The sequence below is a fragment of the Pan paniscus genome, chromosome 16 (genome assembly GCF_029289425.2).
Source record: "Pan paniscus chromosome 16, NHGRI_mPanPan1-v2.0_pri, whole genome shotgun sequence".
NCBI lineage: Eukaryota > Metazoa > Chordata > Mammalia > Primates > Hominidae > Pan > Pan paniscus.
In genome coordinates this window covers 54190359-54217003 of record NC_073265.2, presented here as the reverse complement: position 1 = coordinate 54217003, position 26645 = coordinate 54190359, and the positions used below count along the sequence as shown (strand labels likewise).

The window sequence follows — 26645 nt, the reverse complement described above, 5'->3', positions numbered from 1 at the left end:
ATCATGCCACTGCACTTCCAGCATGGGCAACTGACTGAGACTCTGTCTCAAAAAATAATAACAATAATAAATTTAAAAAACAAATCTATAAATATCAATTTGCCTTGAATTAGCCAAGTTGAATCTAATAGTAGCAAATTTGGGGAGGTGCAATAGCTTTCATATTGGTATTTTGAAATCTGTTTTGAAATATCAATCGATAAAAAGATAATATCAACCAGAAGGAAAGAATTCTTCTCTTAATGCTCAGTTTTCCAAAAGAAATAGTTTAATCCTTGGAAATAGGGCCAATTAGAGAAAAAAAAAAAATCTTGGACTCATCAGAATGTCTATCTCAGTAAAGGTATTTTGAAATATCTCTTACAATTATCCTAAATACTCAAATAAAAGTTTAATTATATGAAGCCATAACTCTTTGGAAGCTTGGGAAAGTGTGTGTAAAAACTAGATGCTGAGCTCTTTGGAGGAGGGGATTAGGACTTTTTATTTCTAGATCCCAAGCTAATATAAAGCTTTAATGTTGAATGAATATTTGCCATGTGTAGTCTTGGAAGTTTAAATTATAAGGTCTTTGTGTTTTACAGCTTTTGGCTGATGCCTGCATTTATGCTCAAAAAAATAGTTCTTGGAAATTTTTCATCTGGCCCGGTGGACCCTATGATGGCTGATGCCATTGATTTCATGGTAGACAGGGTAAGGATCATGACATTGGGCTGGGGACACATTGTATTGGGAATTTTCACATCTACTTGGTTCCAGAAGATAGATCTGTCTCACAAGTATGTGTTAGAGGTATTTGCTAAGCAGATTAATACATCTGAGCAGATATTATTGCTGGTAAGGGCTTGCCTACGTTAGTGCTTCCCACCAGCTGTTCATCAAAATCACTTAGGGGAGCTTTCAAAAATACAGATTGTAAGGCCTCACAGCAGATCATCCATCTGGAATCCCTGGGCATGGGATCTGGGAATCTATTTTTACTTCACACTTTTCCTCTACCCACCAGGTAAATCTGATGAACCAGGTCTGTTGGCTTGCATTTAGGAACTGCTGGGCTAGATGATTTCTCAAATCTCTTTTAAGATCCCTTAAAGGTTTATCTTAAAAAAAAAACAAAACAAAAACATGTATCTGTCACCTTTGAGCAGTAGGAATTGGCTTGCTGCCCATGGGCACCTGGCTGGAGTAGGCAGTGTAGGCTGAGGGCTGTAGAAGGCCGGGTTTCATTGGTTTGTACCCAGGTTTCCAGAATAGAAAAATGCCACAACCTCCTGAGAAGCCCAGTTCATGGTCTCTCACCTAAGCTGTGGTTCCTCACTGATGACTTTTCTGGCCCCACCACAGATGATACCACCTTTATAAGCACAAATGTTGCCTGTGGATTTAATGTAAATGTGAAAAACAAAGTTATTTAAAAAACTTTACCTGTGTTTCTTCCTGCAGCTAGAAAGTTTGGGTCAGAGTGAACTGGCTTCAAGACTTACCTTGAATTGTCAAAATTCTTATGTGGAACCTCATAAAATTCGGGACATACCTGTAACCATTATGGATGTAAGCTTCCTTTTAAGTAAAATAGCTGCTTTACTTTTTAAAATGTGTATGTCAAGATCTCCTATAAAACTGTTTGATAACTTTCAGTGTGCCTCTTCAAATGCTGCCTTGGCTTTTGTTTTTACCCTCCAGCTTTCTCAATTCCAAAATAATCTGTTTATTGCTTATCTTGGATTTCTTTCTGGCAGGAATAACACCATTGAAATCAACATAGGCCGAGCACAGTGGCTTATGCCTGTAATCCCAGCGCTTTGGGAGGCTGAGGCAGGAGGATTGCTTGAGTCCAAGAGTTCAGGACCAGCCTGGGCAACATAGTGAGACCCTGTCTGTATTTATTAAAAAAGATAAAAATAAAAATGAATCAAAATAAATTTAAACAAGGGAGTCTACCCATTTGATGTATTTTTGCTGTTCTCATCAATAGATATTGCACCATATATTGCACATATATGGGCAGCAAAGAGAAGGTGCTTCACAAGGGTAGAGAATCAAGAATTCCATAGTTTAATTACCACAAAAGCTTGCTTATTTTTTTATTGTGGTAAAATATACATTTAAAATATGCCATTTTAACCATTTTTAAGTGCATAGTTCAGTGGCATTAAGTATATTCACAGTTCTGCAACCATCACCATTTTCACAACATTTTCATCATTCCAAGAAGAAATTGCATACCCATTAAACAATAACTCCCGTTCCCTTTTTTCCCCCGGCCTCTGATAATCAACGGTTTTATTTTCTGTCTATAAAAATGTACCTATTCTAGAACCTCATATAAGTGGAATCATACAACATTTATCCTTTTGTGGGGCCATTTCACTTAGCATAATGTTTCACAAGACTTATCTTGAAATGTTATACATGTGTCAGAATGTCATTTCTTTCTTTTTTTTTTTTTTTTTTTTTTTTTGGAAACAGGGTCTCACTCTGTTCCCCAGGCTGGAGTGCAGTGGTGCAATCTCAGCTCACTGCAACCTCTGCCTCCCGGGCCCAAACAATCCTCCCTCCTCAGCCTCCTTAGTAGCTTGGACCACAGGCTCACACCACTACGTTCGGCTAATTTTTTGTAGAGATGGGGTTTCACCATGTTGCCCATGCTGGACTCAAACTCTGGGACTCAAGCTGTCTGCCTGCCTGGGCCTCCCAAAGTGCTATGACAGGCATGAGCCACCACGCCCAGCCTATTTCTTTTTAAAGCTGAATAATATCTACCAATAAAACTAATGTTGGTTTATACCACATTTTGTTTATCCATTCATCCGTCAGTGGTCACTTGGGTTGTGTTCAGCTTTTGGCAATTGTGAATAGTGCTTCTATGAACATTGGTGTAAAAGTATATGTTTGGGCAGGGCACAGTGGCTCACGCCTGCAATCCCAGCACTTTGGGAGGCTGACTCAGGAGGATTGCTTGAGCCCAGGAATTCGAGACCAGTCTGGGCAATACAGGAGACCCTGTCTCTACTACTAATAAAGAAAATTAGGCCGGGCGCAGTGGCTCACCCCTGTAATCCCAGCACTTTGGGAGGCCAAGGCGGGTGGATCACGAGGTCAAGAGATCGAGACCATCCTGGCCAACGTGGTGAAACCCGTCTCTACTGAAATTACAAAAATTAGCCGGGCATGATGGCATGCACCTGTAGTCCCAGCTATTCGGGAGGCTGAGGCAGGAGAATTGCTTGAATCTGGGAGGTGGAGGTTGCAGTGAGCTGAGATCGCGCCACTGCATTCCAGCCTGCCAATAGAGTGAGACTTCGTCTCAAAAAAAAGAAAAGAAAAAAAAAAAAAGGAAAATTAGCTGGACATGGTGCCACATCCCTGTGATCCCAGCTACTTGGGAGGTTGAGGTGGGAGGATCACCTGAGCCTGGGGTGAGCCATGATCATGCCACTGCGTTCCAGCCTGGGCAACAGAGTGAGACCCTGTCAAAAAATATATGTATATTTGTTTGAGTTCCTGCTTTTAATTCTTTTTTATTTATTTTTAAATTATTTTTTAAAAATAATTATTTGTTTTTTATTTTTATGGGTACATAGTAGATGTATCCTACTTTTAATTCTTTTGGACATATCGTTTGAGGTAGAATCGCACTTTTTGAAGTACCACCATACTGTCTTCCACAGTGGCTATACCATTTCATGTTCCCACCAACAATGCACAAAGGTTCCAGTTTCTCTATATCCTGGACACTTATTTCTGGTTTTTTGGTTGATACTTATCCTAATGGATATGAATTGGTATCTCACTATGGTTTCAATTTACTTAAAAAAATCATGATTATTTTGCCTTATAAATGGATTTGTTCCTAAATTCAAATAATACGGTTTTTGAGACAAAGTCTCACTCATTTGCCTAGGCTGGAGTGCAGTGGCATGATCTCGGCTCACTGCAAGCTCCGCCTCCTGGCTTGACGCCATTCTCCTGCCTCAGCCTCCCAAGTAGCTGGGACTACAGGCACCCACCACCACGCCCAGCTAATTTTTTGTATTTTTAGTAGAGGCAGGGTTTCACCATGTTAGCCAGGATGGTCTCGATCTCCTGACCTCATGATCTGCCCGCCTCAGCCTCCCAAAGTGCTGGGATTACAGGTGTGAGCCACCGCACCTGGCCATAATATGGTATTTTTAATAATTGGTTTTTGTTGGGAAATTATCCATTATAAGCGTGTAAACAACTTCTTATCCTCTGCCATAATCGCTGCATTCTGACATTTGCCATAACATAGAACAAGCTTTTCAATGGTCCCCACAGGACATTTGCTCTGCCTGCCCTTCTTTCAAAGCTGTGCTCACTGCCTGGGTTCATGGTCACTGAAAACAGCCTATAAGTTTTAGTTGGAGATGCACTTAAACATACAGATTTGGTACGGTATATTTAGTATACAATTTTTTTTGCTTATTTTACTTTTTGAAAAATTTTGTTGCATGTAAAAACGTAAATGTGTATGGGTATTGAAGGATGTCTAGAATCATATGCTGCAAACTGGCTTCCCCAAGAAAGAATAGCTTGTACTCTACATTTTTTTGGAATTTTTTTCACTGAGCCTAAATGACTTAGTTTATTGCTTTAAATTAATGATAAAAGTAAAAAGTTCTTTTGGGGCTTCGTGATCTTTTTGAAACTTATTGACATTTGCAATGATTGTTCTCTATTAATATTCTGTTAATCTACTTAGCTATATTTGAGGAAAAAGGAAATTCATGGTAGAATTTCCCCCGACCCCAGCCGGGCTCGGTGGCTCACGCCTGTAATCCCAGCACTTTGGGAGGCCAAGGTGGGCAGATCACCTGAGGTCAGGAGTTTGAGACCAGCCTGGCCAACATGGTGAAACCCCATCTCTACTAAAAATACAAAAATTAGCCAGGCGTGATGGCGCATGCCTGTAGTCCCAGGTACTTAGGAGGCTGAGGCAGGAGAATCACTTGAGCCCAGGAGGTGGAGATTGCAGTGAGCCGAGATCACACCACTGCACTCTACCTCAAAAAAAAAAAAAAAAAAAGAATTTCCCCCCACCAAAAGAATGCAGGAGATGCTGTGCAGCAAAATCTGTAGCTAATGTCTTCGGTTGGAGTTATAAGTCACCAGGGATCAGCAGTGGAGGTAGTTCAGGCTGCTGGGGGTTCAGGATTGTCTCTTCATATGAAAGGAATACTTAGGGTAACATTTCCATAATGTGAAAAGAACATATTAAAACACTAGTTGATTACAGCTTTCTGTATGTGTGTGTGTGTTTTACCTTTCCTATGGTGCTGAAGCTTTGTGTTTTTTAAAGGTGTTTGATCAGAGTGCGCTTTCAACTGAAGCTAAAGAAGAAATGTACAAGCTGTATCCTAATGCCCGAAGAGCTCATCTGAAAACAGGAGGCAATTTCCCATACCTGTGCAGAAGTGCAGAGGTCAATCTTTATGTACAGGTAAGGCCTAGCTTGAAACCCAGAGCACTCTGAGCCCAACATGTGTTTGCAACATAAAGCCTTCTTATAATGGACTAGTAAGAGAATCAGTGAACTACAGAATTCCTTGTAGAAATGAGGCATTGACTTGATAAAAGTGGTTTACATTTATAACTTGTAGGAGAATTTGAACAGGTATATTAGAGATCCCCCAGTGACTCTCTGGCCACCATCCCTTTTCTAAGGACAGCAGGCCTGCATTCACACACTGAGGTTACTATTGGTATGATGTGACCTTGCCCTCTGGACACAGTGAATTCCATCAGAGCAAGACACCAGACCTAAATGGGGTCAATCTGAGTCCTGTGAAGTGACTTCTTGATCTAATTTTAATGCATTAAAAGAAAACCCTACCGGGCGTAGTGGCTCATGCCTGTAATCTCAGCACTTTGCGAGGCTGAGGCAGGCAGATCACAAGGTCAGGAGGTCAAGACCAGCCTGGCCAATATGGTGAAACCCTGTCTCTACTAAAAATACAAAAAAATTAGCTGGACGTGGTGGTGCACACCTGTAGTCCCAGCTACTCGGGAGGCTGAGGCAGAAGAATCACTTGAATCCTGGAGGCAGAGGTTGCAGTGAGCCGAGGTCACGCCATTGCACTCCAGCCTGGGCAACAGAGCAAGACTCTGTCTCAAAAGAAAAGAAAAGAAAAGAAAGCCCTAACAAACACCATCCCTTCATACTCTAACTAAATGGATAATAGAATAACAGTGAGGGGTGAGTGCCCTGGCAGTTTGGCAAGATGAATCAAGAGCCTTAAAAAACCAGTCATATCCTGGCCAGGCGCGGTGGCTCACACCTGTAATCCCAAAAACCAGTCATATCCCTTGATCCTGTCATCCCCTTATAGAAGACAGGATCCTAAACAGGAATACTTGATGCCCAGAGATATTCATCATAGCAGCACTAGTCACAGTAGCAGAAGATTGGAAGGACCTAACTCACAGCAGCAGAAGGGAAGGGTAAACATCTCATGAGCATGCACCATCTAAGATGTCTCAGGAGACTCTGCAGGGACTCAGGGAGACTGCTCAGGGAGTGAGGAACAAAGATCCCAAATGTAGTTTCAAAAAATTGTTTGACTTTTCTCTATTTAGTATGTCTTAGTCTGTAAATTTTAGAAGTATAAAACATTTGTCCACTTTGGTGATGTTTTCCTACCAAACTTTTTATAGAAGACAGTATACATTTTACTCTGTAATGCAGCCATTTAAAACAATGATTCTGGCAGGGTGCAGTGGCTCACACCTGTAATCTGGCACTTTGGGAGGCCGAGGCAGATGGATCACTTGAGGTCAGGAGTTCAAAACCAGCCTGGCCAACATGGTGAAACCCTGTCTCTACTAAAAATACAAAAATTAGCTGGGCGTGGTGGCGGGCACCTGTAATCCCGGCTACTCGGGAGGCTGAGGCAGGAGAATTGGGTGAACCCGGGAGGCGGAGGTTGGAGTGAACCAAGATAGTGCCACTGCACTCCAGCCTGGGCAACAAGAGTGACACTCCAGCTCAAAAAATAAATAAAATAATGATTCTGCATTTCAACAGATACATTTGCTGCAATTCCATGGAACCAAATACGCGGCCATTGACCCATCAATGGTCAGTGCCGAGGAGCTTGAGGTGCAGAAAGGCAGCCTTGGCATCAGCCAGGAGGAGCAGTAGTGTGTCTCTCGCTGTCAATGATGAGTTGACCCGGTGTGTTCTTGTATAGTCAGTGGCATCAGCACCCGTCAGCCGGCCTTTTCCTTCAGGTTCGTCAGGCTCACCGGTTCTCACTGTGTCTGGGAAGTAGGACTGATGGTCATCTTCATGACAGGCGGCATCTCCACTAAGCCTGTGTAACTGTTCCCTCTTTGGTTTTCTTAGCTTTTGAATTTGAAGAAGTACTTTTGAAGACTCCCATTTTAAGAACCGTGCAAATTTTGCTACCAAAAGTCTTCACCACTGTGTTCTTAAGTGAATGTTAATTTCTGAGGTTTGGGACTTTGTGGTGTTTTTTTTCTTCTTTTCTTTTCCATTCTTCTTTGTTTCTTTTTATGTTGTTTGCTGTAAATGCTGCACATCCAGATTGCATATCAGGACATTGGTTATTTTATGCTTTCTTGGATATAACCAAGATCAGAGTGCCATGGCCACTACCCCACTGTTTGCTCTCCTGCAAATCAACTGCTTTTAATTTACACTTAAACAAATTGTTTTGAGTGTTAGCTACTGCCTTTCTAGATATTACAGTCATTTGGAATAAAAATTCAATTTCACTGAGTCGCTTTTGTGATTATTGTTGCTGCCCAACTGGGCTACACAAGCCTAGGACTTTCTGAGAAGTAGGTCATGGTTGCCAATTCTGTGTGAATTTGGGTAAGTTACTTAATCTCCTTGAAGTACAGTTTGCACATCATAAAATAACCCTAAGCTATCATTTATTGATCTGCTACTGTGTGCCAGGTACTTTTCTCATCTTCTTTCCCCTAAGTGAAAATGCTTAAACCCACATGAAGTAGAGAAAATGGCATAATGAATGATGTTCCCATCATCCAGCTTCAAAAATTATCAACTCTTAGACAGTCTTGTTCATCTTTTCCTTTTTTTTTTTTTTGAGACAGAGTTTCGCTCTTGTTGCCCTGACGTGATCTCGGCTCACCGCAACCTCCGCCTCCCGGGTTCAAGTGATTCTTCTGCCTCAGCCTCCCAAGTAGCTGAGATTACAGGTATGCACCACCACGCCTGGCTAATTTTGTATTTTTAGTAGAGATGGGGTTTCTCCATGTTGGTCAGGCTGGTCTCGAGCTCCTGACCTCAGGTGATCCGCCCACATCAGCCTCCCAAAGTGCTGGGATTACAGGCATGAGCCACCATGCCCGGACTTGTTCATCTTTTAACCTACCCACGTTTCTTCCACACATGCTCCTCACTAAATTATTTTAAAGCCATTTCTGGTGCTGTGTCATTTCATCTGTAAATATTTCTATGTGTACCTTTAAGATACAGCCTTAATACCATTATCACACTTAAAAATTTACCAATAATTCCTTCACTGGATTGTCTAATAATCCAGTGAATGTTGTCACTCACAATTATTCCATAAATTTTTTTTTTATAGGTGACTTGTTCTAATCATATAAAGCCCACACTTTGTCTCTTAGATCTCTTTTGAACTGGAAGCTCCTCCTCCCTCTATTTTTTCTTGCCATATATTCAGTGAAGAAGCAGGTTCATTTGCCCTGTAGTTGCCCCACAGTCCAGATTTAGCTGACTGCAGCCTCATGGTGTCCTTCCACTTGTTTCTCTGTCCCTGGTATTTCCTGTAAACTGGTAGTTACATCAAGAGGCTTGATCAGGTCAAGCTCGATCTTTTTGGCAGGAACACTGCATAGATGGGGCTGTGTGTTTCTCTTGCGTCATCTCAGGAGGCATCCGTCTGGTTGTGTCTAAGTTATTATGATTGCTGGGTGTGTTCAGGCATCACCAGCCTGATCCAGTCCTGAGAAAGTCCCCTGCTGGCTTAGCTGCCACTGCTGACCATTGCACAGGTGCATCATTCCATGAGGGGTTGCAGGTCAGTGATAATATTAATTTTTATCATTCCTTCTGCATTTATTAACTGGAAATTACCAATTTAAAAAAACAAAAACTTGCCCTCATCAACTGCTTGGTTTCGCTGAGATACAATTTAGACAGAAAAATAAGCATCAGTGCTTCTTTCCCTTTATGTGCCAGGTTTCAGAATATTGGGTTGGCCATACCTTCTTAGACTTCATCCCCAGTACAGCCCTGATTATCCTGACTTTACAGGTGAGGACCTGGAGACTGGGTCAGGCAGTAAGGGGTGGAGCTGGGATGCCACCTTGAATCTGACCATCCCTAAAGCCAGTGATCTTTCCACAAAGGGGCCACATTGTCTTCTCTATCTGTGGCTTGACAACAGTCGTGAGTTATGGAAACACTTGGTAAACCATAAGGGCGAAGCTTGACATTTTAACTAGTAGCGTCTGAGGCTACTAGAGCCGGCTAACAACTTTAACTACTCCCCAGCTCTGCCCCCTGATGACTGCAAGTTGTCATTGCCAGCCCTGATCAATTTTGAGTACTGGCCTTGAATGCGTACTCAGGCCTATCTATTAATGGCCAGCCTTCAACAGGCATCTCAGCCTTCAACAGGCAACCAGTCAAAAGCTATGCCCATGGCCCCACTGCCCAAACCTGCCCTTCCTCTTCTAGCCCCATTTTCTTAGGTCCTGGCATCACTGTTTCTTGGAATCCCCAGTTAGAAACTCAGCCATCTTGGACCCTCCACCCCCACTCACTCCTCCACCCCCATGTCTCAGGCTGAAGCGGATGCAGAGATGAAAATTTGGGCGCAAGATGTTTATTAAGGATCAACATCTGTGGCCTGGTGTGGTGGCTCACACCTGTAATCCCAGTACTTTGGGAGGCCAAGGGGAGTGGATCACCTGAGGTCAGGAGTTCAAGACCAGCCAGGCCAACATGGAGAAACCCAGTCTCTACTAAAAATACAAAAAAATTAGCCAGACCTGGCGGCACGTGCCTGTAATCCCAGCTACTCAGGAGGCTGAAGCAGGACAATCACTTGAACCAGAGAGGCAGAGGTTACAGTGAGCTGAGATGGTGTCACTGCACTCCAGCCTGAGCAACAGAGTGAGACTCAATCTCCAAAACAAAACAAACAACATCTGTGAAGGGAAGATGGATTGGGCAGAGAGCGAAATTGAACTGTGATGCAGGCCCGATCAAGTACCCACCAACTCAGTAGGGCACGCAGGAGCTTGAAGCACCCACTGGAATATTTTCATGGAGGACTAAAATGGCTGGGTCTCTATGCTCCCACGTAGCTCAGTTCCCAGAGGCAGCTGCCCTGGGGAGGGCAGGGTGTTGGGTGGGGCAGCTCTCTGCAGCTGAGGCAGACCCTGAAGGGCTGACAGCTGGAGGCCATCTGCCCAGCTCACTCCCGCAGCTGGATGGAAAGGCCTTCCTGGAAGAAGGGGGTCCGGGCAATGCATTTCCACATCTGCTACACCTATATCCCCTGACTCTCAGAGATCTAGCAACTTGCCTGCAAACTTGAGCCTTCCTCACTACAAGTTAAGCCTTGGCATCTTTTGCCCAGACTACTGCAGTCCTCACTGGCTCCACCAGCCATCTCCTCCCACCCCCACCCATCCTCTGTGTGGTCCACACACAGGTCTGATCTCGTCACTTGCCAGTGCACGAACACTAAGGGACCTCTGTTGTGGAAATCAGACTAGTTTCAGAAACTCTGAAGTGGGGCTGTAACCATTTAGTGAAGCTCTGCACACAGGAAGAGATGCGGGGAGCAACCTCCACTAAGAGCCAGGGACTCCACCTCACTTCTTAACCTGGGAGTTTTATGGGTTCATTTTGATACATGATGTGATCCAGGGCCTGCACCCGCTTCTAGAAGAAGTTATCTTGGGATCCACAGGAGAAAGACTTCGCACTTTTTAAGTATATAAACCTGCAGACTATATGTGAATAGTTTTAAGTACAGTATATATCTTAAAAAGGGGCCAGGCACAGTGGCTCACGCCTGCAATCCCAGCACTTTGGAAGGCCAACCCAGGCAGATCACGAGGTCAGGAGATCAAGACCATCCTGGCCAACATGGTGAAACCCCATCGCTACTAAAAATACTACAAAAAAAAATTAGCTGGGCATGGTGGCATGTGCCTGTAATCCCATCTACTTGGGAGGCTGAAGAGGAGAATCGCTTGAACCAGGGAGTCGGAGGCTGCAGTAAGCCGAGATCGCACCACTGCACTCCAGCCTGGCAACAGAGCAAGGCTCCGTCTCAAAGAAAAGGGAGGGAGTAACTGTAAGTAAATATCCATTGGAAAAGTGATTTAAATATACACTTTAGAAACAAGGAGAGTCACGATTAGCAAGGTAAAGTAGACTCTGAAAGGACAAGCAGATGTGCATTTCCAAAGGTGGAGTCTATTCTGTTCAGTTTCTACTTTATGAGACATCTAATTTTTGGTGATGGAGTAGGGAACAATTTCCAATGCATCTGCACCCCTCCCCCTCCTGCCCCTCAGGTCACAGCTCCCCCTCCTTCCAGCATCCTGTGCTCCAGCCACGCTACTCCCCAAGGGGGGGGTCCCTCTCCACACCTCTGGGCTATTGCTCAGGCTGTGCTCTTGGCTTGGACTGCCCTTTCCCCACTTCTGTCTCCTCTGTGAGCTGTTTCCTCCCCTTCCTTTCTTCCTTCCCCCAGGAAGAAGCCCCATAGTTGTTTGTACCCATCCATTACAGCGTGGACTGTACCTTATTACAGTTATTGGTGTGCAAGCCCTTCTCCCCTACTAGACCCTAAGCTTGGGGAAGGGGAGGGAACTGTGGGCTCTCATCTCTGTACCCACTCCTGGCAGGCCACCTGGCACGAAATCCACTCAGGAAGTATTCACTGGTCATGAGTCGAGCCATTGTGCTTACATAGCACCAATCTGTGACAGCTTGTCTGACCTGGAATTTCACCCTGTATTTCCCAAAGAAAGGAAATGAGTACTGGATTTGAGAGATATATTTCAACATTTCAATTTTATTGTATTTAAGAACTTTTTTGTCTCAGAAAAAAATTACAAAATTCATTTTATAAAATTCATCCAGAGAAATGATTTCAGTCCCATATGGTACAAAATACCTTTCCCAAGGAATAGATGATTTAATTTAAAGCCTCTGTTTTCTTTTCCTTTTATAACTTTACTTTTGTTTTTTTCACAGACTTTCTATTTTAGAACAGTTTTAGGTTTAGAGAAAAATTGAGCAGCTAGCACAGAGAGCTCCCACGTACTCTTCACCACACAGAGTTTCCCCGATTATTAACATCTGGCATCAGTGTGGTACATTTGATTCAACTGATGAACCACGTTACTATTAACTAAAGTCCATAGCTCACATTAGAGCTCATGCTTTGTGCTGTACATGCTATAGGTTTTGACCAATGCCCAATGTCATGTACCCACCATCACAGTGTCATACGGAACCTTTCACTGCCCTCACATCCCCTGCGCTCCACCTCCTCATCCCTCCCTCCCTCTCACTGCCCTTGCAGCTCCTGGAAATCACTGATCTTTTTACTGTCTTTGTAGTTTTGCCTGTTCCAGAATGTCATATCCTTTCAGTTTTCAGTAAGTAACACTCTCACACATTTCAAAAGTTAAAACAGTATAGAGAGGAACCACTGAGAACTCTTTCTCCCACCCGGTCCCAGCCCCACTGTTCCCCATTATCCTACTACCCCAGGGAAACCACCTGATTAGTTTCTTAGCCTTTGTCTAGCTTTTATTTATGCAAATATGTTTTCTAATTTCCTTTCTTTCTTACACAATTAACAGCATACTATTAGTAATATACTATATGCACTGATCTGTATCGTGTTTTTTTTAATTATAATTATTCTTTTAATAAAATGCTTCACTGAGAGCAGGGAAGCCACCTTACTTTTCCAAAAGTTACACAATACATGGTAGTACCAAAGAAATATCTGCTGAGAGAAATACTATTTTGGGAAGTAGTTAATAATTTTACAATATGCAATAGAAGCAGACACATGAACAACTACAATGTGGATACAAGTTTTGTCAAATAATCAGGAGAAAAAAATAAAAATTACAATGGCAAATGGCTGTCCAAATTTTCCAAGTCCAACTTCATAGTGCTGTGAAGAAAAGCATGAATATGAGACTCTCAATAAACATTTGTGCATCCATGAAATTGAATTATTTAGGTTTAAAGATAGAATTTTGGAAAACTGAAAATAATTTTTGTAATTTCAAGGTAAAATAATCTTTACTTTCAGAAAACACATTGTAACTGTGATAAGCCATAGCATTTATTCATGTGTATAAGATAAAAACACAGAAATTATTCTACTCTTATTAAGGTGGAAAAAGGAATAATTGTGAAATTAATTATGTTTCAATTTTCCAGCCTGGCCATCATGGCCAAACCCCATCTCTACTAAAAATACAAAAATTAGCCAGCTGTGATGGCATGCGCCTGTAATCCCAGCTACTCGGGAAGCTGAGGCACGAGAATCATTTAAACCCGGGAGGCGGAGGTTGCCGTGAGCTGAGATCTCGCCATTGTACTCCAGCCTGGGTGAGCGAGACTCTGTCTCAAAAAAAAAAACAAAACAATTTTCACCCTTAGAGTAAGAGCATACATTTAGCTCGCAACATATATGTTAGGAAACAAAAGAATGCTGATTAAATATAACTTAGTGGTAGGTAAAGTTGTCTATTTTTTCCCTATCATATCTCATAATGTAATAGATCACAAATATGTTTTAGAATTTTTCTTAAGTTTTAAGAATCCAAAGATGGCTGGGCTCCGTGGCTCATGCCTGTAGTCCCAGCACTTTGGGAGGCTGAGGTGGATGGGGCACCTTAGATCAGGAGTTCAAGACCAGCCTCACCAACATGGTGAAACCTGTCTACTAAAAATACAAAAATTAGCCAGGCGTGATGGTGTGTGCTTGCAATCCCAGCTACTCCGGAGACTGAGGCAGGAGAATTGCTTGAACCCAAGAGACGGAGGTTGCAGTGAGCCAAGATCACACCACTGCATTCCAGACAGGGCAACAAGCGTGAAACTCTATCTCTTTTTTTGTTTGTTTTGAGATAGAGTCTTGCTCTGTCGCCCAGGCTGGAGTGCAGTGGCACAATCTCGGCTCACTGCAAGCTCCGTCTCCCGGGTTCATGCCATTCTCCTACCTCAGCCTCCTGAGTAGCTGGGACTACAGGTGCCCGCCACCATGCCTGGCTAATTTTTTGTATTTTTAGTAGAGACGGGGTTTCACCGTGTTAGCCAGGATGGTCTCGATCTCCTGACCTCGTGATCTGCCCACCTCGGCCTCCCAAAGTGCTGGGATTACAGGCATGAGCCACTGCGCCCGGCCAAGCTAAACTGTTTCAAAAAAAAAAAAAAAAAAAAAGGAATCCAAAGAAAAAAATACATCACCTGCAAAAGGTGAAGAGAGAAAGGAAGCTTTTTCTCTAAAAATAGTGCAGCTATCCTCTGAACCAATTTCCTTCGGTTTAATGTACCTGTATCTTGGGGTTTTTTTCCACTTAATTTATCCTGGAGCTCTTTCCATAAGAACACTTGGAAAGCACTCTCATCCTTTTTTCACTGCTGAACAGAATTCCATTGTGTGGATGGAACATACTCTATTTCACCAGTCCCCTGTAGCCAGTCACTTGGTTTGTTTCCAATCTTTTGCTTTTTCAAAGTAATAACCTTGTATGTCTGTCATTTTGTATGCATACAGGTTTATATGTAGGAAAAATTCCTAGAAGTAGAATTGCTGGACCAATGGATAAAAGTATATTGTGGACAGACAATGCCAAGTTTCCTTTCAGAGACTGTGGCCCTGTGCACCCCATCAGGCATGTGTGACTACCAAAGCTCCTGTCAGCTGTTTTATTTTATCTCCTTTCCAGTCTCAGGATCAATGCAGAACTTTGAGGTAAGCTTTTCTAAAATGTAGGCTCCTAAACGCCACAGCCAGCTCTGCCACATGAAAGAGAGCTCAAATGAGACAGAAACAGCCTCTGGGCAGGATTTCTATCCTGCACAGATATATTTTCCACATTCTGGGAAACCGTGAAGCTTCCAGAGCCACAATTCCCCAGAAACACATTCCTCTGCTGGTACAGCCAAGCCCCACAACAAGCTGTGCTTGCCTGGCACCTCAAAGCCAAGCACCATGGATGCCACTTGCCACGGGTGCCTGCAGTTTCAAATAATGAGAAATAAGAAATTTCAGCTTCTCAGTCCCTCTAGCCAACATTTCAGGTGCATGACAGCCTCAGGTGGCAAGCGGCTACTCTGCCGGACAGGGCAGAAGATGGAACGCCCCATCCCTGGGGAAGATCACGAGGTCAGGAGATCAAGACCATCCTGGCTAACACAGTGAAACCCTGTCTCTACTGAAAATACAAAACATTAGCTGGGCGTGGTGGCAGGCACCTGTAGTCCCAGCTACTCCAGGAGGCTGAGGCAGGAGAATGGTGTGAACCTGGGAGGTGGAGGTTGCAGTGAGCCGAGATTGCGCCACTGCACTCCAGCCTGGCAACAGAGTAAGACTCCATATCAAAAAAGAAAAGAAGAAGAAAGAAAGAAGAAGAAGGAAAGAGGAGGAGAAGGAGAAGAGAGAAGAAGAGACAAGAAGGAAGAAGGAGAAGGGGAAGAAGAAGGAAGAAGAAAAGAAGGAGAAGAAAGAAGAACAAAAAGGAGAAGAAGGAAGAAGAACCAAGAAGAAGAAGGAAGAAAGAAGGAGGAGAAGAACAAGCAGAAGAAGGAGAGAGAAGAAGAGACAAGAAAAGAAAAGGAAGAAGAAAAGAAGGAAGAAGAAAGAAAGGAAGAAGGAGAAGGAGGAGGAAGAAGGAAGAGGAAGAAAGAAGAAGGAAGAATAAGGAAGAAGGAAAAGAAGGAGAAGGAAGAAGAAGAAGAAGGAGAAGGAAGAAGAAAGAACTAAGAAGAAGGAAGAAGAAAAAAGGAGAGGAAGAAGAAGAAGGAAGGAGAAGAGGGAAGAAGAAGAACGAAGAAGGGGGAAGGAAGAAGAAAAGAAGAGAAAGGAGAAGAAGAGAGAAGAAGATGAAGGAAGAAGAACTAAGAAGGTAGAAGAACTAAGAAGGAAGAAGAAAAGGAGAGGAAGAAGAAGGAAGGAGAAGAGGGAAGAAGAAGAAGGAAGAAGGAGAAGACGAACGAAGAAGGGAAGGAAGAAGAAAAGGAGAAGAAAGAAGAAAAAGACGAAGGAAGAAGAAGAAAAGAAGAAAGGAGAAGAAGAGAAGAAGATGAAGGAAGAAGAAAAAGAAGATGAATGAAGAAGGGGGAAGGAAGGAGAAGGAAGAAGAAAATGAAGGAGAAGAAGAAGGAGAAGAAGAAAGAAGAACTAAGAAGACGAAGGAGAAGAAGAAAAGAGAAGAAAGAAGGAGAAGAAGAAGAAATAAGAAAGAAGAGGAAAGAAGAATAAGGAACAAGAAGAAAGAGGAGGAAGAAAAGAAAGGAAGAAGAAAAACAAGAAGAGAGAAGAGGAAGAAGAAAGGAAGAAAAAGGAAAGAAGAAGGAGAAGAGGAAGAAAAGAAAGGAAGAAAGAGGAAAGAAAAAGAAGATGGAAAGAAGAAATAGAGGAAGAAGAAGTAGAGGAAGAAAAGGAGGAAAGAAGAAGATAAGGAGAAGAAAGAAGAATAAGAAGAAAGGAAGAACTTAGAAGAAGAAAGAAGGAACAAGAAGAAAGAGGAAGAAAGAAAAGAGCAGAAGAAAAGAGGGAAGAGGAAGAAGGAGGAAAGAAGAAAGAAAAGAAAGAGGAAGAAAGTAGAAAGGAAGAAGAAAGGAAAGAATAAGAAAGAAAAAGGAAAGAAGAAGAGGAAGAAAGAGGAAAGAAAAGTAGAGGAAGAAGGAAGAAAAGAAAAGAAAATAAGGAAGAAGAAGAAAGAGGAAGAAAAAGAAAGAAGAGGAAAGAAGATGGAGGAAAAGAAAGAAAAGAAAGGAAGAAAGTAGAAAGAGGAAGAAGAAAGAAGAAGAAGGAAGAAGAAGAAAGAGGAACTAAGAAGAAGAATAAGTAACAAGAAGAAAGAGGAAGAAGACAGAAGAAGAAAAGAGGAGGAGGAAGAAAGAGGAAGAAGAAAAGACAAGAAAAGAGTAGGAAGAAGAAGAAAAAAAAGAAACAAATAAGGAAGAAGAAGAAAGCAGAAGAGAAGAAAGAAGAGGGAAGAAGAAAGAGGAAGAAAGAGGAAGAAAAGGAGAAGAGGAGGAAGAAGGAAAGAGAAGAAGAAGAGGAAGAAGAAAGGAAAGAAGAAAGAAAAAGAAGAGGAAAGAAGATGATAGAAAAGAAAGGAGAAGAAAGAAGAATAAGAAGGAAGAAGAAAGGAAGAACTTAGAAGAAGAAAGAGTAAGGAACAAGAAGAAAGAGGAAGAAAGAAAAAAAGAAAAGAGCAGAAGAAAAGAGGGAAGAGGAAGAAGAAGGAAAGAAAAAGATAGAAGAAAGAGGAAGAAAGTAGAAAGGAAGAAGAAAGGAAAGAATAAGAAAGAGGAAGAAAGAGGAAAGAAAAAGAAGGAAAGAAGAAAAAAGAGAAGTAGAGGAAGAAGGAAGAAGAGAAGAAAAGAAAATAAGGAAGAAGAAGAGGAAGAAAAAGAAGAGGAAAGATGGAGGAAAAGAAAGAAAAGAAGAAAGGAAGAAGAAAGAAAGGAAGAAGAAAGAGGAACTAAGAAGAAGAATAAGTAACAAGAAGAAAGAGGAAGAAGATAGAAGAAAGGAGGAGGAGGAAGAAGAGGAAAGAAGAAGAAAGAGGAAGAAGAAAGAAGTAGAAAGAGGAAGAAAAGAGTAGGAAGAAGAAAGAAAAAGAAGAAAAGAAACGAATAAGGAAGAAGAAGGAAGAAGAAAGAGGAATTAAGAAGAAAGAAGAATAAGGAAGAAGAAGAAAGCAGAAGAGAAGAAAGAGGGAAGAAGAAAGGAAGAAAAGAAGAGGAAGAAGGAAAGAGAAGAAGAAGAAAGAAGACAAGAAAAGAAAGAAGAAGAAAGAAAGAAGAATAAGGAAGAAGAAGAGGAACTAAAGAGGAAAGAAGATAGAAGAGAAAGAAGAAGAAGAGGGAAGAGGAAGAAAAGAACGAAGAAGTAAGAAAAAAGAAGAAGGAAGAAGAACTAAGAAGGAGGAGAAGGAGAGAAGAAGAGACAAGAAGGAGAAGAAAGAAGAACAAAAAAGAAAGGAGAAGGAGGAAGAAGAAGGAGAGGAGGAAGAAGGAAGAAGAAAGAAAGGAGGAGAGGAAGAAGAAGACGAAGGAAGGAGATGGAGAAGGAGAAGAAAGAAGAAGAAGAAAGAACTAACAAGAACTAAGAAGGAGGAGAAGAGGAAGAAGAGTAAAGAAGAAGTAGAAAGAGGAAGAAAGAAAGAAGAAAAAAGGAAAGAAGATGAAAGAAGAAGGAAAGAAGAAAGAGGAAGAAGAAAGAAGAAAGGAAGAACTAAGAAGAAAGAAGAAGAATAAGGAACAAGAAGAAAGAGGAAGAAGAAAGAGGAAGGAAGAAGAGGAAGAAGAAGAAAGAAAAGAAAGGGAAGAAACAAGGAGGAAGAAGAAGAAGAAAGGAAGAACTAAGGAGGAAAGAAGAAAAAAAGAAGAAAAAGAAGAGAAGAAAAGAAGGAACAAGAAGAAAGAGGAAGAAGAAAGAAGAGGAAGAAGAAGAAAAAAGAATAAGAAGGAAGAAGAAGAAAAGAGGATGAAGAAGGAAAAGAAAGATGGAGGAAAGAAAAAGGAAAGAAGAAAGAAGAACTAAGAAGACAAAAGAAGAGAAGAAGGAAAGAAGATAGAAGAAAAAGAAGAAGAGAAGAAAGAAGAATAAGGAACAAGAAGAAGAAGAAAGAATAAGAAGGAAGAAGAAAGAAAAAAGAAAGGAAGAAGAAAGAAAAGAAAGAAGAGGAAGAAGAAACAAGAAAAGGAAGAAGAGAGAAGAAAAGAAAGGAAGAAGAAAGGAAGTAGAAAAAGAGGAAGAAGAAAGAAGAAAAGAGGGAAGAAGAGGAAAGAAGAAAGAGGAAAGAAGAAGAAGAAAAGAAGAAAGAAAAAAGAAAAAGAAGAAGAAATAAAGAAAGTGTGCCAAGAGCTCAAAAGGACCATACCTGTTGGACGGGATTACAGGCCCTTGGACCCATCCTCATGAAAAAGATCAGTGTACAAACATTTGCCTCCTGGGCTCTGCATGACTGTGCATTTCAGTAGAATCACCTGGAGGTCTGTTAACAGTGATTTTTTAAAAAGCCCTTAAATGATGGTCATCTTCTGTTCAGGTGGCTCCACACGCTGAGGTCCCACGTGCCTGAAGGTCTGGCCCCTCCGGTTACATGGCTGTGCACCTCCTGGGGGCACTCGGGGCTGCGTTTGCTTTCTTCCTGATATTTTCTGTTAAAAACAAGAATCTTACTTCCTCTGTTGCCTAAGCTCTGCCTCACAGGACTGGTTTTATGTTTCAATTGCATGCCACAGTTTGTGTTAAAAGATGTAACAACTATATTTAAGAACATTTTGGGGAAAGAAAGGTAGCATCCCTAATCTCTCTACCCTGAAATGAGTCTTAGCTTTTCCACCTTGCCTATAGCAGCTATCGGTGGGGGTCCTTTCCTTTTTTCCCTCAATAATGCTAGAAACATTTCCCTCAGCAATATACTAGAAATATGTCAGGAGTGGTTTTCTTTGTTGCCTCATAACTAATGGAGACTTCACAACTATCAGTGACTGCCTAGTGCCCCATTCTGTGGTTGCCCCATTATGTACCACGTCAGTGGGTATCACAGCGTTTAAGGCTTTTTCATCATGAGCTGATTTTGTTTTTAATGAGGGATTAGTACTAGAACCTTCTATCCTGCTTGTCTGATGATTCCACAGAACACTCTGAATCCCAAATCAGGCTTTTGAGATTGGCATACTCAAAAAAGTTGTGATGACCTCAGAAGGTTTATTTGACCAGATTTGACTGGTTCAACTCATATTAAGTCAGTTTTGGCTCCTATGTCTTAATGTTTGTGAAAAAAGAAGTCTGGAGGTGGTTCCAGGCTTATTCCAAAACGGAAAAAAAAATGTCAAGGTATAGAGGGCTGGTAAGGAAGAGATTATGGACAGCATCACTGGCTCCGGGACTGTGAAGGTCACAGGGTTCAGTTTGGGCCAACACCCTCATTGCACAGATGGGGAAACCAGGGCCAGGAGGCACTGTAGTTTGCCCAAGGGAAAAGAGGGCAGGGCTAGGGGTAGGAATCTGGAAGGCCTAGAGCCAGCATCACAGCATTCTTGTCTGAGCAGCCCTTGGAGGGCCCTACTGCATTCCAGTGGGGGCCACCCAGCTCCTGAGAAGAAGCCCAGCAGAGTACGCTCTTACCAGCCAGGTCCCTCCTGCCAATGGCCACGAGGCCCTCGAACAGCGCTTTGCTGGGGTTCTCACCAGCCGTGGCCATGCCATGCAGCCAAATGAGCAGCATTCGGTGGCCGTGCTCCTGATAGCTCCTGGTGCCTGAGAACAGTGAGGGAGGAGAAAGAGAGGGAGAAGGAGCCAATGGGGCCACTTGACCAGAGCGCCTGTCTATGCCACCCTGCACCGCCTCCTGAACATGCCCAGGTGGGAAAGAGGCCAAAAGCCTCCAAGGCCCTTCTCCATGCTCCAGCCAAGCTCAGCCTGGAGATAGGTAAGGGGAGTGGAGGAGCAGCCTCTCAGATGGGGTGGGAAGGGTTTGTGTCTTGGTCTCTAGAACCTCCCCAGCCCCAGGCCTTCTCCTGAACACCCACTATGCACTCTATTGGTGTCACTCTGAATGGAGAAAGAATTGACATTCATCGTTGTGGTACCATGATGCACAAATTGTATACTTCACCTTTCTGGCTGCTCAAAATAATCTGTGTCTTGCATGATAGTGGTCCTAATTTACAGATGAGAATACAGCTTAGTCAGAGATGGAGCTGGCCATGCTCTTTCCCCTGCACCAGTGGTTCTCAGACTCAGCTGCTCCTTGGAAACACCTAGGGCCCATGTCACCCCCAGAGATTCTCATGTACCTGGGACTGGGTGCAGCCTAGGCATTTAACGGTTTCAAAGTTTCCCAGGTGGTTCCAACATACAACCATGTTTGGAAAATAATTGCCCACACGGCATGGGGTTAACATGTTATTCAGCAGGCTGTGATTCAGCTGGCTCTCCAGTGCTGTGGAAACAGACAGATGCTGGGCCACGCCCATCAGGTCCAGGTCACTCCATTCGCCCCTCTGACCTTCCGTGCCCCTCTTGGGGCCCTCAGCAGGCATGTCCTCACGGTACTGCCCTTGGTGTGGTGGCACTTCCGCTTGACCCAGCAGTCTAAACACCATTTATTAACTATCTCTGCCCCCGCCACTGTAATGTACAAGTGCTTCTTTATCAAAGTTCTTATCCGTAGCAGCGTTTACTTTTGAACTCTGCTCTATCCCAAATTGATATGCAAATGTCAATTTGCATATTTTTGTGCCAGGAATCTTTTTTTTTTCCTTTGGGAGACAGAGTCTCACTCTGTCCCCCAGGCTGGAGTGTAGTGGTGGGATCTCGGCTCACTGCAAACTCTGTGTCCCGGGTTCAAGCGATTCTTAAACCTCAGCCTGTCGAGCAGCTGGGATTACAGGAGCCGACCATCACGCCCAGCTAATTTTTGTATTTTTAGTAGAGACGGGGGCTTCACCATGTTGGCCAGGCTGGTCTCAAACTCCTAACCTCAGGTGATCTGCCCACCTTGGCCTCCCAAAGTGCTGAGATTACAGGTGGGAGCCACTTATGCCTGATCCAGGTATCTCTTTATGTTAAATTTTATTTTGGCTTTATAAAAGGCTAAGTCTGCTTGGGTTAGATCCCCTTTATTGTTTTCCCCCAGAATGTTCACTTTTATATCCCTGTTTATTCTTCCAGACAAATTGTAGAATACTTCAGTCAAGTTTCAAAAACCTATTTTGATTAAAATTAGATCAAAGTTTTAATCTAATTGGAGAAAAACTGATATTTATTTGATACTTTTTCTTGCTACAAATACAGAATGTCATTCCGTTTACACAAGTCGTCTTTTATAGTTGAACCATTATTGTTTTATTCATATGTGTCATCTATACTTGTCTTTTAGGTTTTCCAGATGAAACACACACACCATTGTAAATGGAATCTCTTTTAAAAGATTCTCTCTCTATATTTTTTGCCCATTTAGCCGTGGTTCATAGGAGTTCTGTGGTGTTAGTATATTTTCTATATTTAGCCATTTCCTTGAATTATTTGATTAATTCTAAGATTTTTTTTAGTTGATTCCTCTGGACGTCCTATGTATATTAAGTATTCCATCTGAAATCAATAAGTCTCTCTCTTCCTTTACAATATTTACACTCCTTATTTCTATTTCCTTTTCACACCTTAGTACCAGGGCCAAAATTTCCATATAGATGTTGAATAATAGTGACAACAGCAGGCCCTCTTCTTTTTACCAAGAATGGTTTTAGTTTAGGTGTAAACAGTGGGTATCAGTTTGGGCTGATTGGTGAAGAATGTGAAATTCACAATCAATGGGGAGAGGCAGAGTGTGCACCCTGTGCAGAGGCCTGGAGGAGGGACAGAGCACCAGGTGTGTTGCACAGTGTGGGACCAGGCTGTGGGTTGCACAGGCCCTTTCACCAGAAGCACAGAAAACTGAACACATTTCAGGTGTCCCACCCCTCTGCCCAATGGTTGCTTAGGGCGAGGAGAGGCAAGGTGGTACCTGTCCACTGTTGCTCGATGGCGTCGACATGCGCCTCCGTGAACTCCCAGGAATATGCCAGCTTCTTCCACTCACGGGGCTGCAGATACCTGGAGGCCAGCCGCCACAGCACAGAACGGAGCTGCTGTGTTTCCTGCCGATGGTCCTGCTTAAAGGACAAGCTCTTCCCAGAGGGATCACTGGGGTGGTCCTGTGGGGCAGATCCCAAAAGTGCAGAAGCTCTCCCTCATGATCCCAGACGGGCAGTGCCGAGCCAAGGCCCCTATGACCCTCCTACCACCTCTGCTGGGGTGCCTGGGAGCTGGAGTCAGCAAGGGCCAGGGGCTTAATGTCCTCTCTTCTGGTTTCTCACTCCATGCCTTGCCTTGACCTCTGGAACCCAAGTTGCTCCCACTGTTCTTCCACCCGGAATTCCTTTGCTCACCTTCCTGCCCCTCAACCTCATTGTCATAGTCAAAAGACCACCCATGTGCTACTTCCAGGGAGCCTTTCCAGATTCCTCCGGTCACCTGCCTCTCTTTCCTGTGTTCTTATAGCATGGGTGTCAGCAGAAGTACTCCGAAGCTTTGGCCAAAACCAGGCAGGGCAAGAATCGGATTTGCTGAATCACAAGGGGTAGTAAAGGGTGGGATTACAAAATCCTTTCTAGCAAAGCAGGCAATGAAATTAGAGGTTACTAAAGAATTCTGTCATAGCATAAATGATGCCCACAGAAGCCTAAGGCCCTCTAAAGGGAATGGATGCAGAGTTCTGGTTGTTAAGTTCAGGGTGAAAAAAATCATCCTGGTGTCTGCAATTCCAAAGCTTATGTCATGGTCAACAGTCTCTGGCAATCACTGTGAGGTGAAGCTTGGTTCTCACCTGGGGTATTAAAAACTGGTCCCCTGGGGCAGTGTTTTCAGCCCCATCTGCACATTGAGACAATCTGGGAACTTTAAGAACCACTGATGTCTGGCCCCTACCTCAGAGATTCTACCTGAATTGGCCTAGGGGTCCAGGGGGGATTTGTGATTCTGACATGCAGCCACTGCCTTAGTGGTGAGGACCTGTAAAGCCTGAAGTGGCTTAGTACTCAGCACAGAGATGAATCGGCTAGTCCAACCCTCAGTATTAACATTTTGGGATTATATTTAGGAATAATCTGTTGTATGTAAAGGGGTTGTCATGTTTAAGGGAATCTAGCATATCAGTGGGAGAACATCTTATGATTCCTACTGAAATTTATCTACCAATTGATTCTGAAACAGTGATTTTTATTTGAAAGGGATAAGAAGTTTACTAAGTTTGTAAACCACATTGGAATGTTTAAGATATTTGAGATTATTTATAGGTTTAAGTTAATGGTCTTATTAGGATAATTTAAGAATTTAAGAAGCATTTGAAGTGCTTAAAAAGAAAATCTGTTATATTAAGTTTATTTATTCAGTTTCAATGTTTAAGATAGTTTAACTAAGTTTAAACTTGGGACCCAACATTACTCAAAAGACTTCCTTGAAACTGACAGGAAAAATTTACTAGTTGTATAAATAGAATAATAAGATTTATAAAATGAATTTTAAAGTTTAAGAAAAACTAGGTTTTTAAATTTGTAACTTAGCAGATTCAACACAGATGCCCCTCAACTTATGATGGGGTTATGTCTTGATAAAAATATCATAATTCGGCCAGGCATGGTGGCTCACACCTGTAATCCCAGCACTTTGGGAGGCTGAGGTGGGCGGATCACAAGGTCAGAAGATTGAGACCATCCTGGCCAACATAGTGAAACCCCATCTCTATTAAAAATACAAAAAATTAGCTGGGCATGGTGGCACACACCTGTAGTCCCAGCTACTTGGGAGGCTAAGACAGGAGAATCGCTTGAACCCAGTAGGCAGAGGTTGCGGCAAGCTGAGATCGCACCACTGCACTCCAGCCTGGGTGACAGAGTGAGACTCGGTCTCAAAAAAAAAAAAAAATTCATATATATATATATATATATATATAAAAGTTGAAAATGCATTTAATCCCTCTAACCTACACACCATCAATAGTTTAGCTTAGCCTACCTTACATGTGCTTAGTACACTTACATTACTTTATAGTGGAGCAAATCATCAAACACAAAGCCAGTTTTATAATAAAGTGCTGAATATCTCATGTCATTTAGTGAATACTATATTGAAGTGAAAAACAGCATGGCTGTACAGGTACTCAAAGTATGGTTTCAACTTAATGTGTATCACTTTTGTGCCATCATAAAGTAGAAAAATCATAAGCTGAACCATTGTAATCGGGGACCATCTGTATTAACTTTGAAAACTGAAGTAAATGCAAAATTATCTTCTGTATATAAAAACAAGCCCCAAGGACACCAAAAAACTCCCTACCTCCATTTGCTAACTGGAATAGCAAATATTCTGCCACTCTTCTGTCCCAAGTCCACAGGAGACACTACTAATGAATCGCAACACACTTACTTCTGGCTCAGAAAGTTGCCTGAGCATAGCATCCCAAGCAGCAGTTCAATCACCTGGAGATGGCGTAAGATGGAACCACCTGCCCTCTCTTTTTCACACGTCTGTATGCATTCATCAGCTGGAAGCTACAGCAGTGTCCAGCAGTATCTCCACGCTGGCATGGACCTCAGTCTGCCTTGTTTCAGCCTGTTTGGACACTTGCCCTTCACCAGATCCTCACAAACAACTGTGGCAATATACAAGGTGGTGATCATCACCCGCTTGGAGACCGAGGGACCCAGAATTGGTCAGGCCTAGGGTTCAAAGCCAGCTCCATCTGGAGCCAAAATCACTCCCTTTCCAATGAGGAAAGATCAAGCATGAGGCCTCCGTACCTTCTCCCATCTGTAGAAACGATCAGCTTTTATGATCATGTCCACCAGGCTGACATGGTTGCTGCGGGCGGCCACTGCCAGGGCGGTTTTTCCCTGCTGCAATTAAGAGGCAAGAAGAGAAGCCAGAGTTTCTACAGGAGGGGTACACAAGGGTTTCTAGCACTGAGGACAAACCCTCCTGCCCACAGGAAGTGCTTTCCAGCAGTCTACGCTGAGAGCAGAAAGGTTTTCTGGTTTTCTGGGCATGACGGGGATATGGAAAAGTCACAAATAGAATAAAGCAATAGCAATATGTAATTCCAATGACCACCTCTTGTGTTTCTTTAGAAATTAGGAAGCTCTAGAGCTTATGAAACTCAGCCCTCATTAACTCTTCAACATCTCCTGTGAAATAGGGGTTCCCACCCACTTTTCAGATGAAGAAATCAGAGCCCAGAGATGGGGGCTTGGGTTTATCATGTCACTTTTGCCTTTTGCCCACCTCCCGTCAGGCCTCCTTTTCTCCAGGCCTCCCAGACAGTTACCTCCACAGACCTGCAGTGAGATGGGAAGCTCCCCTTCACATCTGGCCAGCTGCCATGGGGCCTAGCTCAAAGCAGGGGGCCCCCTCCTAGGTCCAGCTTCAGGATCTGATCCTGCCCCCCAGCTCTACCCCACACCATCCTAGGCTGGCCTCGCTGAGTCACATGTGCAGGTGCCCCTCCCCTCATACGCCTGTGACCTCCCAGCCTCATACCAAGTCTTTGGCTCTTCTGAGACCACTAGCACCTGTGGACGTAGCTGTCCTAATGAGCTGGGAATCTTCCCCAAACCCTGTCTCACATATGGGGGTTGTTGGGCAGTACTGTGGTATTCGTCTACTTCCGAACCCTACCAGGTGACTCAGGAGGTCACAGTCTGATGGGGGCCATAAAGAAGAAAGCAATCATTTCACAGGCCTATACCAGAGGGGGGTGGGCCAAGGCTGAAGGACCTTAGTAGAGAGAGGGGAAGGTGGTGGAAGGTCAGGAAGGCTTCCTGGAGGAGG

General features: G+C 43.1%; 2 protein-coding genes across 28 annotated transcripts in view; one reads left to right on the top strand and one right to left on the bottom strand.

The window, feature by feature from the left end:
* Nucleotides 1–19470, top strand: part of SPG21 (SPG21 abhydrolase domain containing, maspardin) — a 38392-nt gene extending 18922 nt beyond the window's left edge. For 2 of the 10 annotated variants that reach the window (XM_034938938.3, XM_063596715.1), the window contains 4 exons: nucleotides 585–693; nucleotides 1444–1551; nucleotides 5321–5461; nucleotides 7046–7762. In XM_034938938.3, coding sequence (XP_034794829.1) covers nucleotides 585–693; nucleotides 1444–1551; nucleotides 5321–5461; nucleotides 7046–7162 — 475 coding nt within the window. In that variant the 3' untranslated portion in view covers nucleotides 7163–7762. Of the gene's footprint in view, nucleotides 1–584; nucleotides 694–1443; nucleotides 1552–5320; nucleotides 5462–7045; nucleotides 7763–8103; nucleotides 8209–9718; nucleotides 11352–13468 lie in introns of those variants that run through there. The other 8 variants (XR_010109937.1, XR_010109938.1, XR_010109939.1 and 5 more) reach the window with 8 other exon arrangements.
* The window catches only part of ANKDD1A (ankyrin repeat and death domain containing 1A), a 46824-nt gene continuing 32236 nt past the window's right edge, over nucleotides 12058–26645 (bottom strand). For 10 of the 18 annotated variants that reach the window (XM_055098732.3, XM_055098734.3, XM_055098727.3 and 7 more), the window contains 4 exons: nucleotides 25619–25714; nucleotides 22786–22975; nucleotides 20406–20537; nucleotides 12058–13651 (listed from right to left, as the gene is read on the bottom strand). In XM_055098732.3, the coding sequence (XP_054954707.2) occupies nucleotides 13446–13651; nucleotides 20406–20537; nucleotides 22786–22975; nucleotides 25619–25714 (624 nt within the window). In that variant the 3' untranslated portion in view covers nucleotides 12058–13445. Of the gene's footprint in view, nucleotides 13652–16478; nucleotides 19433–20405; nucleotides 20538–22785; nucleotides 22976–25618; nucleotides 25715–26645 lie in introns of those variants that run through there. The other 8 variants (XM_055098735.3, XM_008953287.5, XM_055098731.3 and 5 more) reach the window with 4 other exon arrangements.